A 14,502-nucleotide genomic window follows, 5' to 3' on the forward strand; every position below is an offset into this window, starting at 1 on the left:
GTTCTGCCCTCACTATTTTTGTTCCTACTATTGTTCCTGCATATTGTGTTAATTTGATACACAAGCTATTCATAGGGAACAACTTGCACGTGTGTAGTTATAGATACTATACTGTTTACGCTGATGTTGCCCCATGTGGATGCTTATCATGAAGAAGTGATGCTCCTAAAACATTTCCTTGTGTGCTATGTTAGGCTTCAGTGAACAAGAGGAGACAATTTAGATGAGTCATATCTTGGCTAATATTTAGGCTACAAATGACATAAATAGGAAGTGCAGCCTTTGTAAATATTATTGTGTTTGTTGTCACATGGCATGCAAAGTTATCTAGTAATGTAGATACACTATATGGGCACACATTTCTGGACACCAGACCATAACATCCATACCTGAGCCTTTCTTACAACATTGCCTCAAAGTCAAAATGCACCCAATTGCCTGGAATGTCTTTATATGATGTAGTGTTTGGTTTGGGACCAAAACCTGTTCCAGCATGACAATGCCCCTGTGCATGGAGTGAGCTCAACAGAGACATGGCTTGCCAAGGCTGGAGTGGAAGAGCTTAAGTGTTCTGCACAGAGCCCTGACCTCAACCCCACTCAACACATTTGGGATGAACTGGAATCACTAATGGCTCAGTGAGCAAATTCTCAGGGCCATGCTCCAAAATATTGAAGAAAGGCTTCCCAGAAGAGTGGAGGCTTTTATAGGAGCAGAACGGGGAGGGGGGACTCTAGAATGGGACATATGGTTGTCATGGTCAGGTACATACTTTTAGACATAAACAGTATTTGTACATTATATTTCCTGTTATTAAAGACAGACAGCTTTATTTGTCATATATATGAACCCAGCCAGTCGTAACTGAACTGCTTTTAGGGAAAGAGCAATGGGCTTCAGAGGCAGCAGTTAGTCTGTGCTTTTGTCTCCTGCTTTGTTTAGACTGTCTACAGTCCTTTTGTTTTTGTTTTCCGAGGCAGTGTTTCATATACACGAAATGTTGACACTGTACACTGTGTCACCTGCTTCTGCTGGACGTTGAGGAGAGGAAAAACCCTGTCATGAGCAGAAGCATGTGATGATTTTCCATTGCGGCTACCACAGTGTGCTGGAGTGAGATCTCTGTGCTTGCACTGACAAGCTGCAGCGCGGCTCCTGCACTCCACAAACATTACAGCTAACTCCAGCGCTACACCAACACCTGGCCAGCTGTGCACGGAGCGCTTCTGAGTCTGAACAGAACACACCGATGGAACGTACAGAACATCTCGGCGCGACTCGTAAAGCTGCTGCATAAACATTTTAAACCAAAATATCCGACTAAACCTGTTTACATTTTGCAGACCGTGTCTGGAGATTTGTGATAAAGATTCGCTTAATAGAGCGTTCGGTATCTGTTTACTTTGCTGCGCGAAACTAATTAAGGATTAAGCAGGGTTTTTTCCCCCCTTAAGCAGCACCAAAATAGCAATTAAGATCGACACGCAAGCTGAAAACACGGAGAACATCCGCGAAAATCTGTGCGCTGAAGAAAGACTACAGACTTGAGAGCAGAGATACGGCTCGCGCTGAAGTAGCCTACCTAATTTTTCCTGTAATAGCCTAGTGACCTGATTCCCCCCCCCACTTCCACCGCAATTCCACGCGATAATATAAGTTTAAACCATGCACCGTGGGAGTCGTGCCGTTGGCTGGGAGCTGCACTAGAAGGCGAGAAGAGCTTGTGCTTATAAGCGGAAGTAGGAGCCCGCCTGCTGGAGCGGCGCGTCATCGGCGGAGCGGCGGTCGCGCGCCAGTCACTCCTCCCTGCCTACTTTTAATAGCTGCGTCATGTGACGGAGAGCAGTTGTAAGGCAGGTGCCCCTCGGTTCATTCTCAGTGAGGGGGCACTTCCCTGCACGACAGCACAATCTGGAACTCTTGGATTTTCACGTTTCCTATTGATTTTTATTATTAATTTTTTTTTATTATTATTATTAGATTTTTTTTTCCGTACCGTCATTCAGTGGCTGGATGGCGTGGGACAGGTGCAACCAGGAGTCGGTGTGGACGGAACTAGAGGTGAGAATAAACGCGAAACTTCATTTACCGGCGTCGGAAACTGAAATTTGTGGGGATTGCACCGCGGTGTAATGCGCGCTCTCTGTTTAATGCCGCTATCCGGTAACCTGAGCTGAGCGGAGGACACGGAGCCCCGGAATGCACGGGAATGTGGCAGATCACAAGACAGAAATGCTGTTTGTATGGGCAGAAAGTCTGCTTTTTTGTGTGTAATCCGTTGGTGTGTTTTGAGAGCGCGAGCGTGTTTCAGTGCCAGGCTTGGGAGCGCGTGCGGCTCTGGGTAGCGCTGAGGAGACAGACTATCTGTCCGAGTCCGAGCTCTGAGCCGCCTCCGGTTTGCTGCTATGTATCTGCGCCAGGTATTGTGCATGGAAACTTTCTTTCTTTTTCTCTCTCACGGATATTTAGATTTGAAAATGGAACCTGGATAAAGGTGCGTGCTGAGTTTTTTTTTCTTTCCTTTTGTGCGCTTCTTTCGGATGTGCTGTCACTTCATATGTACGGGCAGCGCGTGAGTGTGAATGCAGGCAGAGAGGCTTTCAGACATCCCACTCGGTGTAAAGTCGGATAGAAAAGAGTGTTTGCTCTGGTATGAGGATAGAAGAATAAAAAGAAATGGATCAGCAGCGCTTCACCACTTTGGCCAAGAAATGGTGAAATTTTTCAGTGTGGACTATGTGATTTTTTTTTTGTGGAGCTATTTAGTCGCCTTTTTTTCCTTCAGTGTGTAATGGTGAGATTAGGCTCTGCTCTGTGATCGCGCCCCTTCATCTGTTTCGTATGGCGATCACTACTGATACAGTGCTGTAGAGTCAACATGATGCTCTCACGACTCGTATGAAAAGTTCCGAGTGGTTGAGGTTAGGGTTAGAGGGCGGGGTTAGTGGTCGGAGCGTCACCTCCGACTCCATAGATAACCCACAACATTCCCTGCACTGACCAGGAAAGCTCTATCTGTCTATCTATCCGCTTGTCTGTCTGCCAGTCTCTCTGTCTGCCGAACTTGTATTGGCTTTATTTCATCATTTCTCTGGTAAAATGTACACCACGGAAACAGTCTGTAACACCTCAATAATTCATGTTAGAGATGCCTCAAGTCTGAGGATGGCTATCGACTTTTCCTCTATGTATGTCCTGTTCATCGTGCAGTACTCTTTGTAGTGCACACTTTTTTTTGTTGTATTAAATATTGCAGAAGGTTCTTGGTTAACAGCCCGGCTACAGGGGCAGAAATCCAACCTCAAACAAAGCATAAGACTTAAGTCACGTAAACATCACCTTAAAAGCCTGTTCACTCAAGCTTTCTAGTTCACTGCTCAGAAATCCAGACCGCAGTAGTGCATGATGTGTGACGCTTTTTCTTCTTCTTTTACTCTCACAATTTGACTTTTCTCTTTTTTTAGTGTATAGGCTACACAAACATTGAAAGATAATTTAGCTAGAAGGGCTCATGTTTAGCTCCTCATCATTATTTAAATCTGATTCCTTGTTAATATGAGGCAGCGCCTCGCAGTGCGCGCGCGCGCGTGTGTGATTAATCTGCACGCTCTTGCCTACTGCAGAGTGAAGGGATTTGCATGATGAATAAAAACTGTCATGTTATGCACTAAGTTGTAGTGATGATCAAGTGTGACACATTCTTAGGGAGTTAATACTCTGTCCTGGTGGATATGGATCTTGACAATGTCCTGAATCAGACTCATGCATCATGCTCTCACACTCCTGCTCTCCTGGGGAGAGAAACATATCTCCAGGAACAAGGTGCTCTAACAGAGGAACTGCATGCCAGTTCTCTATTTCATCTCTCTCTCTCTCTCTCTCTCTCTCTCTCTCTCTCTCAATATGTACAAAACTTTTCTTTTGAAACACTTCAAGCTAATCTCAAGAGGTGTTATTTAAATTTAGAAAGCAATTGGAACTGTTCCTTTTTTTACAGACACCTTCTATTTTATCAGACAGCCTTCCTTAGTGTTTTCCTCAGCACATGATGCTGTGACGTTATTTTGTCTATCCTAATATACATATGCATGCTTAAATAATGCTGAAAACAAAATACAACACAAAGTAATTTGGGACATTTTGTAATATGTGATATGTCATTTGATAAAATCAGTATTCAGTATTTGCGTACACAGATTCCACTGGGCATTTCCAGGCCTGTAGTATTATAAAGCTTTGACTAAAATTGAAGGTTGGCAGATTTAAAGTCTGTTGATCTCAGTGTTAGCAGTTCGGTGAAGCCTATAATTTGTGTGTGAGGAGCCACCGAGCAGCTGTCGTTGTGTTGCTGTTGTGAGGCAGGCAGTGAACAGTTCGAAATATTAATTCCAATCTCAGCACAACACAATTGAAAAAAAACTTTAACAGCAAAATGAGTAAAGACATCATTGTGCAAGATATGGTTGTATAGTAATATATCGGAAAAGAGTGTCTTGTACAGTTGATTAATCGTGGAATTGAGGCAGATCCTGATAGAGCATGAAGAACTGCAGTGAGGACTAGTACATAAAGTTGTCGCTATATAAAGAGACAGGATGATGCATTTTGCAGGAATGATGCTAACCCCTTGCTGTCCTTTTTGCAGTGTGCTGCTTTGGTTGGGGAAGACCAGCCTCTCTGCCCTGACTTACCTGAACTGGACCTCTCCGAGCTGGACGTCAGTGATCTGGATGCAGATAGCTTTCTGGGTGGACTCAAGTGGTACAGCGACCAATCAGAAATCATTTCCAGCCAATATGGCAACGAGTCATCCAATCTGTTCGAGGTAAGGAAGGCCTTGCTTTGCTAGTCGATACGCTTTACATTTTTGAAGCTAGGCATGTGAGTAGATATTGGCAAGAGGATATTGGATGTGTCTGTCCCATTAGTGCATCAGACATAGGGTCTGGATTGAGACAGTGGAAACTTGATCTCACAGGACACAGGAGTGTATGGTGCTAGACTTCTAGATTATAGTGAATGCTGCATTCTTTAAAAGCTTTGATAATTGGTTACCATTGGTAAAAATAGCTGTGTCTGGGTTTTCGGGCAGTTGCAAAGTACAAAGTGAAACTGATGAGAATTTGATGAAGTATTGTGATAAGCCACTAACCTTTGTCTAGGCTTTGCAAATGATTGTCTTGGTTTTGCGTTGAAGTATTAAATGCCTACATATAGCAGCTGTTCTTGAACAGCTGGAGGTCTGGGGGTTTATGAAGTATAGCCAGGGGACCTGTGATTTTCGATTTTGGTTCAATGGTGCCAATCACAAGCCATTATTATTAAACTTATCACTGAGATCATAGATTTATTAGCCTGTTTGATTAGGCTCTTGTCTAGAATGGATTTAATTTATACCTCAATAACACAAACATGTAGACCTCTAAATAATTCTGTTTTGCCTCAATACAGGCAAAATAACATGGAGTATGCTCTTTAAAAAAGCCTTTGCTGGGGGGGCTCTTTGAAATGAATCATACTGTAAAAAAGAGACATTTGAGAAGAAGTATTTAGGAGTTTTTTTTTTTTTTTACGGAGAAATTGATAGCAACATCATCTACACCTCAAGTGACCTACACATTAACTGCCACTCTGAAGCCTTACAGCCGTTAATGGTTATCTTTTGCCCTCTGTTTTTCTACACTGCTTGAAATCACATTTCCAGCAGCCCCAGCTGGTAAATCACACGTGACAGCGTCTAAACCAGGCTGGCCCATTTCTGTGCTGTCATGTCATTTCAGAGGAGGAGGTGGTTAAAGCTTTACGCTTGTTATTCTCTAGCGTTTCCATCACTCACCCAGAAAGCAAAGTCCAGAGGCAAAGAAACGTGGCAGCTGAAACAAAGCGGCCGGGGTGAGGGCTAACGGGCTAGTTCATTACACTCTTATCTATGAAGATAGACAGGAGAAAAGCGATAATGCTGCCATGCTCTTTGCATTGCACTCAGACTCATTGATGATCTGCTGTGAGAGAATCTGCAGGGGGTGTGGACTCCTGAGAAGAGAGTGTGTGTGTTTTGGTGCCTCTAAAGTTCCAAGAGAAAAGCAGAAAGATCAGAAGGGTGGAGGGGGTGAATAATATCTGCGTGTGTGCTGTGTCCAGATACGCAGTATCAGTATCTAGGGGTCATGGAGGGACTAAGTAGTGCGTGTGAGCAGTGCTGGTCGTATGTGCTTGTGTGCGTACACTTTATCACAGTTCACAAAGAATAATAGTATCAGTGAAACAAGATTAGATGTCATTGAAATTGTGAATATTTGCAGCTTGCAGCTTGTTTTTGAGGTCCTGTGGGACTCATGCTCTTGTAATAGTCTAGGAGAGTTTAAGAAACAGTGATGAACAGGCCCTGCAGCAGTGTTTCAGGGCATTACTGCCCACCCTGATGCATGTGCACTGCCTGTATTGGCCTGTGTGGGTCGCTACAGCACTCGATAGCAACATCAAGACAGGTTAATAAATGGCCAGCTCTTGTGTAAAGCGACTTGGCAGAACTTTTTCATCCTTCCCCCTGCTCCCATTCAAACCCCAGGCAATGTTTTCTTAACCCTCGTGACTGCAGTGTAGTTAATGGGTGGCCTGCCTAGTCTTCTGATCTCACACAATCTCTCACACTCTCTCTCTGTCTCATTCTTATTTTCTTATTCTTTTATTCTCTCTCTATCTCTCTCTCTCTCTCTCTCTCTCTCTCTCTCTTTTTTTCTGTGTGTCTGTCTCAGTCTTATTCTCTTATTTTCTTATTCTTTTATTACCTCTCTCTCTCCTTCTCTCTCTCTCTCTCTCTCTCCCACTCAGAAACACACCTCTCACACTCAGTCTCCTCACCACGTTCCTCTGTGGGCCGTATGCATGAAGCGAATTCAGCGAAATAATTTATTTCATGTCTTGATCTTTTCTGACATTTTTACATCGTGCCTCGTTATTGCAGGGCTGTGTGCAGGCAGATGACTGAGAGAGATAGCAGGCTACGGCTGGATAGTGAGTGTGGGTGCGATGTGTCCGTCTCTGGCCTTCTGTGCTGGTCCAGCTCTCGGTTATCAGGTCCAACTCTGCAGCTAAAATGGTCCTAGGTGTGGGTCAGAAGCCTTCTTCCTTTGAGCTTCAGTGCAGACCAGATGTGTGTCAGTGAGGGTGTTCTCCCTGGCATCTCCACTTACATTTAGTTATTTTCTTTACTGTAGAATTGTATGTTGTAATGTAGTTATTGCTAGGATACATGTTATGTTTTACGGCATAATCTTTGTTAATCATAATTCTCAGAATATAGATAGATACTCTATGGACAAGGTGAGCAGGTTCAGGTTTTATATTTTATGGCTATTGTTCTGAGAATCCTGCATTTTAAAATGATGTAGCAGTCTTGAAATCCACGTCTATCATCTAGACTTATCTGTTCACACAAAGAGCACATCCATTTTTTTCTTATCTAGAGGCAAATAAAATAGCTAATGTATAAAAGAATGGTTACTAAATATCAAATTTTCACAGAAAGGAACACGTGTAGCTGAGCACAGTGGCAGCTTGATGATTAACTGAGGGGAGGTGAAGTTGTTTATGTTTGAGTCGTTTGACGAGGCGCTTTGACGTGTGCGCTCGGTACGTCAGTGTTGCTATCAGTCACTAGCACAAAGGACGAAACCGCAATCTGACCGCACTGAACGATGCTGTATAAACCATGTCTACAACACTGTCATAAACCCAACATGATTCCTTTCTTTTTTCTGTCTTTACTACTTTTATTCCGACTTTATTTATTTGTTTGTTTTCATTTTTCGCTATTTTCTGTTCACACCAAAAACCCCACCATTACTATCTGGTGCATCAGCAAAGCTAGCTTAGCAAAATGACAAAAATGGGGCTTTGTGTAGTCAGTAACAGCACCGAGCTTGCAAAGATCTATCGTATAGAAGTGACTACAGAGAGTACTAGGTCTTGCATGCGGGGATACTGGCTAGATAATAGTAAACATCTCTGCTCACGGTGATCAAAACAAAACCAGCACTCTTAAACATCTCTATTAATACTGAACATAAAAATGAAAGATTTCCTTTCATTGTGGACAAAATGGAGCTCATATTGTATAGTATTAGAATTCATTTAGACAATACCCGAGTCTAGTACAGCTCCAGACTTACATACAGTTAGCCAAGCATTCTATCTGACCCAAAAGCAGTGGTGACATTTAAGTCAAGGCCAAGAAGTCTCTCTCTCTGTATATTGCTACAGAGGAGCTGAATTATTACCCCAGTGTGTGCCCTGGTGTACTTTATGACTGATGTGTTGGCTCCTGGGTGGCCCCTGCTACCGTAGCCAAGCTGAAGTCTGTTCATTGTGCACAGAGAATGAAACACTGCCGGGCTCCACGATATTGCAGCAGCCTTTTATATTAAGGCCGCGTGACACCTTATCAAAATAACTGCCCGGCAACTGCCCTACTGTATTAGGTCATCCAATCAGCACTTATTGCCTAGATTTACTCTGCATGTCAAATTTGGGAATGCTTTCATTAAAAAAATACAGTCCTGTCTATAATAGAACATTCAGTCGCTGACTTTTAACCCAGTCAAGCGAGTCTGATCAAGACTTTGGGAAATTTTAAAATTGGCAGTGATTAGAGCAGAGAAACTGAGTTTAGTAATAAATATTACTGGATATGTAATAGTGAAGCTTATTTTCTAATCAGCACAGTTATTTCAAACCGACAATGACCGTTCTGATTTGTAATATTTATTAAATAACCAAAAAAAAAAACAAAACGTATGATCCTCGACCTTTTCGCAGGTGGTGTATAAACAGACACGAATGCGCTGCCAGCAAATGTGTGGCATCGTGACTTGTTCACAATGTAAAGAGGCTGCATTTTGACTTGTTACTCAGCTGTTCATAGGACGTTGCTGTCAAGGAGAATGTGTGTGTATGTTTGTGTGCCTAGGCACTGCTCCAGATTAGTCGTTAAAGTGGTAGAGCCAGCGGAATATCGGATCACACGCAAAGAAACAGAATCACCCAGACGGTGGCAAATTTACTTCCTGCTCGTCTTGTCTTTTGTTGATCTATTATATCGACTCTTCTGCTTAACCATAGCTCAAATAATGAAAGAGAGGAAGATTGATTACAGCATATTTCTGCACATATATATATATATATATATATATATATATATATATATATATATATATATATATATGCCCACACACACATGCACACTTTAACAGTGACTGCTGATGGCATTGCATGTTTAATTTGCAAATTTATGCTGACATTTGAAGGCACAACACAACTTGAGCTGTAGCAGTTCAGCCGGGCAGAGCACATTATCATATTGTGCTGTATAATATGATTTCCTCAAGTGAACACTTATGACACACACACACACACACACACGTGCAAGCTTGCGTCCTCGCTCTCCTTCTCAAAGCAAATGCATTTGTAAGTGGCTCAGTGTCAGCCGACTCAAACGCATTTCTCACAACAGTAAAATGTCTGGATATGTTGTCGCTCTTTAGCAGTGTCTGTAGTAACCAGTAACCATCCTTTCTTTCTTTTTTTTTTTTTTTCTTTTTTTTTGACACCATCATCTGTGACATCCCACAACCAAGCCTCTGTAGCCAGGAGGTCTGCTTTGATCATTTGTGTTGTAATGAATTTGTAATGAATGTGCAATTTAAGCACACTATTTGTGACATAATTGTTTTTCTCTGTGAAAACATTTGCTGCCAGATGCAGTGGCACATTTGCTGAGATTATTTTTTACCTCATTCTCTCTCAGTTTAGTCATCGCCAATTTCAACCCTTAAGCTAGTTCTCCCAGTGCAGGCTCGATGTGATATTAGACGGGGAAAGCGGAAATCTAATATCTATCAATAACTACTGAGTAATGCAGTACATCTCAACTATGGCATAATAAGAATGCAACACACCTAGACAGTAAATAGTTGTATAAGTATATTGGGTTCAAGCTGTGTTTACTCAGATTAAGCACAGAGAATTTTCATTCAAAAGAAAAATCCCTTAAACACACATTTCTGTAATTTGTACTTTGATTGGGCTACGTGTGTTTAGTCCATCTACTTCGATTCTACATTCAAATATTTTGGAGGAAAAAAACAGACGATAGAGTAAATTTGTTTGTGTGCACAATGTGTTACGCAATTGCATTTCGCATGTGTCTGCAAAGGGGGCTGAAACCTAGCAGCACAAATGGAGGTCAGATCTAAGGTGGGATTCACGCTGTGCACTACTGTCATGGACAAGCTGGATGGAAAATACAATCTGGGCTAGAAACAAATCAGCTGCTCATACAGGTGCTGCCTTTTATAAGTTTAAAACAAATATTAAAGCTCATTTTAATGTGTCAGGTCAGTGGTGGATTACCAGTTAGAAGGCTGGGAGTTGAAATCCCAACACCACCAAGGCACCGCTGCTGGGCCCACTGCTCAGTCGTGTAAAAAAAAAAAAACAGAGAGATAAATGTAATTTGCACTGGATATGGATGTTTTAACAGCATATAATCTATTACTGGTGCCAAAAATGAAATCTGATATTCATGTATTTTATCTATTAAAGCCAGAAGCTAGTGCATTTACACCAGTTGCTCTGAACACAGCGGGTTCTGACTACAGAGGATGAAGTCACAGACTTCCTCTGAGACACATGGAGGCATTTGGGGCATCCTTTCAAACTGCTGCTCATGTAATGTCCTAGGACAGCTGAATGCACACAGAAGAGAGTGTTAACCGCAATATTCTGTAGACCTGAACAAACAGAAGACATAAGGGGGAGAAGAACAGCCTCCTTCCCACCCACACAGGATATAACAGAAATTAACACAAAAATCAAACAATACTTGTGATATTAGGAGGAGCTTGCCATTTTTTTTCAATATGACCACACATTGTTAGCAGATTTGGGCCAAGATGTGCTGAGTGACATCAACACAACACGCATTCAGTCCAATACTTCTTTAATTCATGTGCGTCAAACATGAGTGTCTATCATGTTATCAGAGAAAGTAATGACACGTGTGTCTTCACTGTTAGGAGTTTAAAGAAGAATTTTGTGCTTGCAATTTTGGCAATTCAAGTAGTTTTTCTACAAGGAAAAATAAATAACAAAGAGAACACAAAAACCTCTCAAGTTGTATTGCAAATGTTGAAAAAAGCTGCAGCAAAATCATGCAATTTTGTCTGCACCAATCACAAACAGCGTCATGCATCAGAGCTGATTATATTTTCTCTGAATCCATCCCGACTCCAGTATTGTGCTGCTGAAGTTCCCAGTTTTTTTTTTTTGTTGCTTTAATCTTTACCATTTGTTTAGTGAAAGCAATTGTACTGATATAGCATTAAGCCATAGACTCACTTTAAACTAATGGACATTAAAGCTCATGTATTGAAAATGAGTCTGCTTTTAGTCTGTTGTAGTGTGTTAGTTAGTGTGTTAGTCCACATTTTTAATTGTGTCTCAGTATCTTGTTGTCTCTGCTGGAGCCTCTGAGGCAATCTGAACAGCTGGGATAGACACCGGAGTCCCAGCAGGCACGCACCAATATACTCACCCATGACCACTTCAGCATGGAAGAGAGGGATGAAAAGCATGTGGAGGAGAAGAGAGGAGTGGAAGGAGAGAGAGAGAGATAGAGAGAGAGAGAATGAGACGCATCACTTGCAGTTGGAAAATTGTCCCTGTAGGGTATGTTTGGATAAGAGCAAGTTAACATCTTGTGGTAGTTGCTTGCTTCTCTGTACTCTGTACCCACCTCCCCCTCCTTTTTCTGTCTTTCAACATTTCTATTTCCACACTTTTTTCTCTTTTTAGGTTTCTCCCCACATTCTCTCATCTGTTCTGTCTTCCACTGTATTCCTCAATCTTGTCCTTGCCTTTACTGCCTCTGTCCCATTTCGTGCCTCTAAGCCATGAAGTGTAAAGTGCAGAGCTGGTGATTGGGAATGAAACTGAAGTCTGATTCAGGTGTCACTTCTGGCTCAGGAGCCGCAGCTGAGCCCTGCGCCCAGGTACCCGATGCTCTCTTAACAGCTTAACACTGCTGGAGAGGATGGAGAGAGCAGGAGGGGTGTGTGTGTGTGTGTGTGTGTGTAAGGAAGAAGGAGAGACATGTAAATTTTGATAACCACAAGGAGGTATGTGCTGGTGACTATTTTCCGCAAGCAGGAACTGTTCTGAGCAGGTGATGGTGTTAATGTGTGTGTATGGCATCCTTCCCTCACTATCATGCCCGTGATGCAGCACATGGTTTACCTCCTTGGCATTTCTGCTTATAAAAAGCTTTGCCTGCTGTCACCCAGGGACACACTGTACCGTGCTGGCTGAATGGTGAAAGTATCAGCTGACTGGTGTAATATTTAAGGTCAGGACTGAAGCAAGGTGGAGTTACATACATGACCCTGTGTCCCTGGCACGTCCATTCAAGCACAGAGCTTTACATGACCCATGGAGAACAGTCTATCCACTTGTTTTATGGGGTAACTATAGCTGCTGTGACTTCACATACCCCTTTTTATGTACCTCTATCCTTAGCCATGCTGAGTGAAATCAGCAAACCCGGAAACTGGATTAGAGTAAACATGTCTGCAAATGGTTATTTACGTATTTCCTGAATTTTGCACTGGCTTCATCCAGTCACTTTTACAATGACTTCCTGAATCCTGGGTGTTACGTTAGCGCATTAGCTGCACTGAAAGCAGTACGGGCAATCCAGCTGGGCTATTTTTAGACAGCGTGGGTAATCTCTTCTAAGAGCCCTTCGGGCCCTGTCTCTCTCGAACATGGCCGGAAATGCTAAGCCAATAAGCTTTGGGCGTCTGGCTTGCCTGACAGAGACAGGGAAAGGCGGAGAGATGCAACCCAAATGCTTCCTGGATTATTTAATAGTTCAGTTCACCCTTCAGTGAGAGAGAGTTTGGCCCTCTGGATTCCAGGAATGACATTTTAAATCATAGTCCTTTAGAGCAGAATGTGAAAAGGACATGAAAACATGATGTCATTTTAGTTTGTCACGAACGTGAAGGCGCTTAGAAGACACTTCAGGGCTTAAATCTGCACGAACGCTTTAAAATGTGTTCTTTAATGTATGCAGGGTCTGGCTGTGAAAGCGTATAGCCCCCAAACTATCTTAATATAAGATTAATTGTCCATATGTAGTAAACCATCATCTAGTCCTAATGGAGTCACTGTTGATAGATTGGCTAATGAAGTGTGCACATCTGTTAGAGAGGTTTATCCTTGTCAGTGAGAATGCTAAAGTTTAGGAGGTGATTCTCTATTCCCATATCCACATACCAGTCAAATCCGATTTTCCCGATTTGCTGTCAGATAAACCGATCTGCAAATTCCTCTGAAGCTTGCTGTGTTTCATTTCATAACCTGACTGACTCTCTAACTCAATCCTTCCTATTCATTTCATTCTAGTTACTGAATAATTCATAATTGTTACTGTATAATGTGTGTTAAGATGAATAACAAACTAATGAGCAGGACGTTAAGGGGTTAACACACACACACACACAAACCTGCAGTATGCTTAGAGGATAAAACAAAAGAATAATCCAATGGCAAAATCTGACAAAACTACCTTCAACAACACCTGGGGCTCAACATGAGAGAGAGAGAGCGAGCGAGAGAGATCAAGATAGAGATCAAGATAACACATTTATTTTGTAATTTATTTCACTTTTGTGCAGTGGGTGAGGGGACTAGCAGCCAACTCTGATAAAATCATTTGCTTTCAGGTGTTTTGCTGGCTACTGTACTCAGCATTGAGTGTAAATTGAATAGCGTGACCTTCTGCGGCTGAATCAAATTGACTGCATTTCCACAAAGATTCTGTGGTTTCAATTACCATAGGCTTGTGATATGGAGAATGTAACACCATTCCCCCCACACACATACACACACACATATGGATTCAAGCAGAGTGGGTGAAGGCATACCGTAGAGAGGTTTGCTTCTTTAGCCTGCTTAGCGTGCTGGTTCGGATGGTGTGTCCTCTCCTGCTGATATCGGTGATAAATGACAGGCTGCCATGCTTCACTGCTGCTGATGAGCATGCCAGTATCCGAAAGGTCACAGGAAGAGCCGGAGGGTAACGAAGCAATCATAACAAGGACACATGCACACCACGTTGTATACATACAAACAGCTGGTGTAGTCAGGGCTATATGCATGTATACTTCATATTTATCTTCTTTCCATGAATCACGTCAGAATAATTCTCATATAAAAAACTGCTTTGAGGCATGGAGCACAATTTGATTGGTCGCTGATCTATCCGATGTTTTAAATGAGTGGGTCAGTTTTAATAATTAGTTGATCAAGGTAGTTATCTAGGTATATCCTGTCTGAGTAAATTGTAACATTTAGGAGCCTGATATTTTTAAGTGTGTAATAAATTCCTTAGACTAATGTCAGGTGTGTAACTCAGCAATTGGTTGAAACTGGAATTCCAGC

At 42.2% G+C, this 14,502-nt stretch overlaps 1 protein-coding gene across 4 annotated transcripts in view; it reads left to right on the top strand.

Moving 5' to 3' along the window:
* Positions 1-1,237: 1,237 nt before the first annotated feature.
* The window catches only part of ppargc1a (peroxisome proliferator-activated receptor gamma, coactivator 1 alpha), a 35,157-nt gene continuing 21,892 nt past the window's right edge, over positions 1,238-14,502 (top strand). Inside the window, exons 1-2 of one of the 4 annotated variants that reach the window (XM_058395844.1) lie at positions 1,238-2,061; positions 4,646-4,825. In XM_058395844.1, the coding sequence (XP_058251827.1) occupies positions 2,014-2,061; positions 4,646-4,825 (228 nt within the window). In that variant the 5' untranslated portion in view covers positions 1,238-2,013. The remainder of the gene's footprint in view (positions 2,062-4,645; positions 4,826-14,502) is intronic. The other 3 variants (XM_058395845.1, XM_058395847.1, XM_058395846.1) reach the window with 3 other exon arrangements.

Source organism: Hemibagrus wyckioides, linkage group LG07, assembly GCF_019097595.1.
Source record: "Hemibagrus wyckioides isolate EC202008001 linkage group LG07, SWU_Hwy_1.0, whole genome shotgun sequence".
In the NCBI taxonomy this organism is placed as follows: domain Eukaryota; kingdom Metazoa; phylum Chordata; class Actinopteri; order Siluriformes; family Bagridae; genus Hemibagrus; species Hemibagrus wyckioides.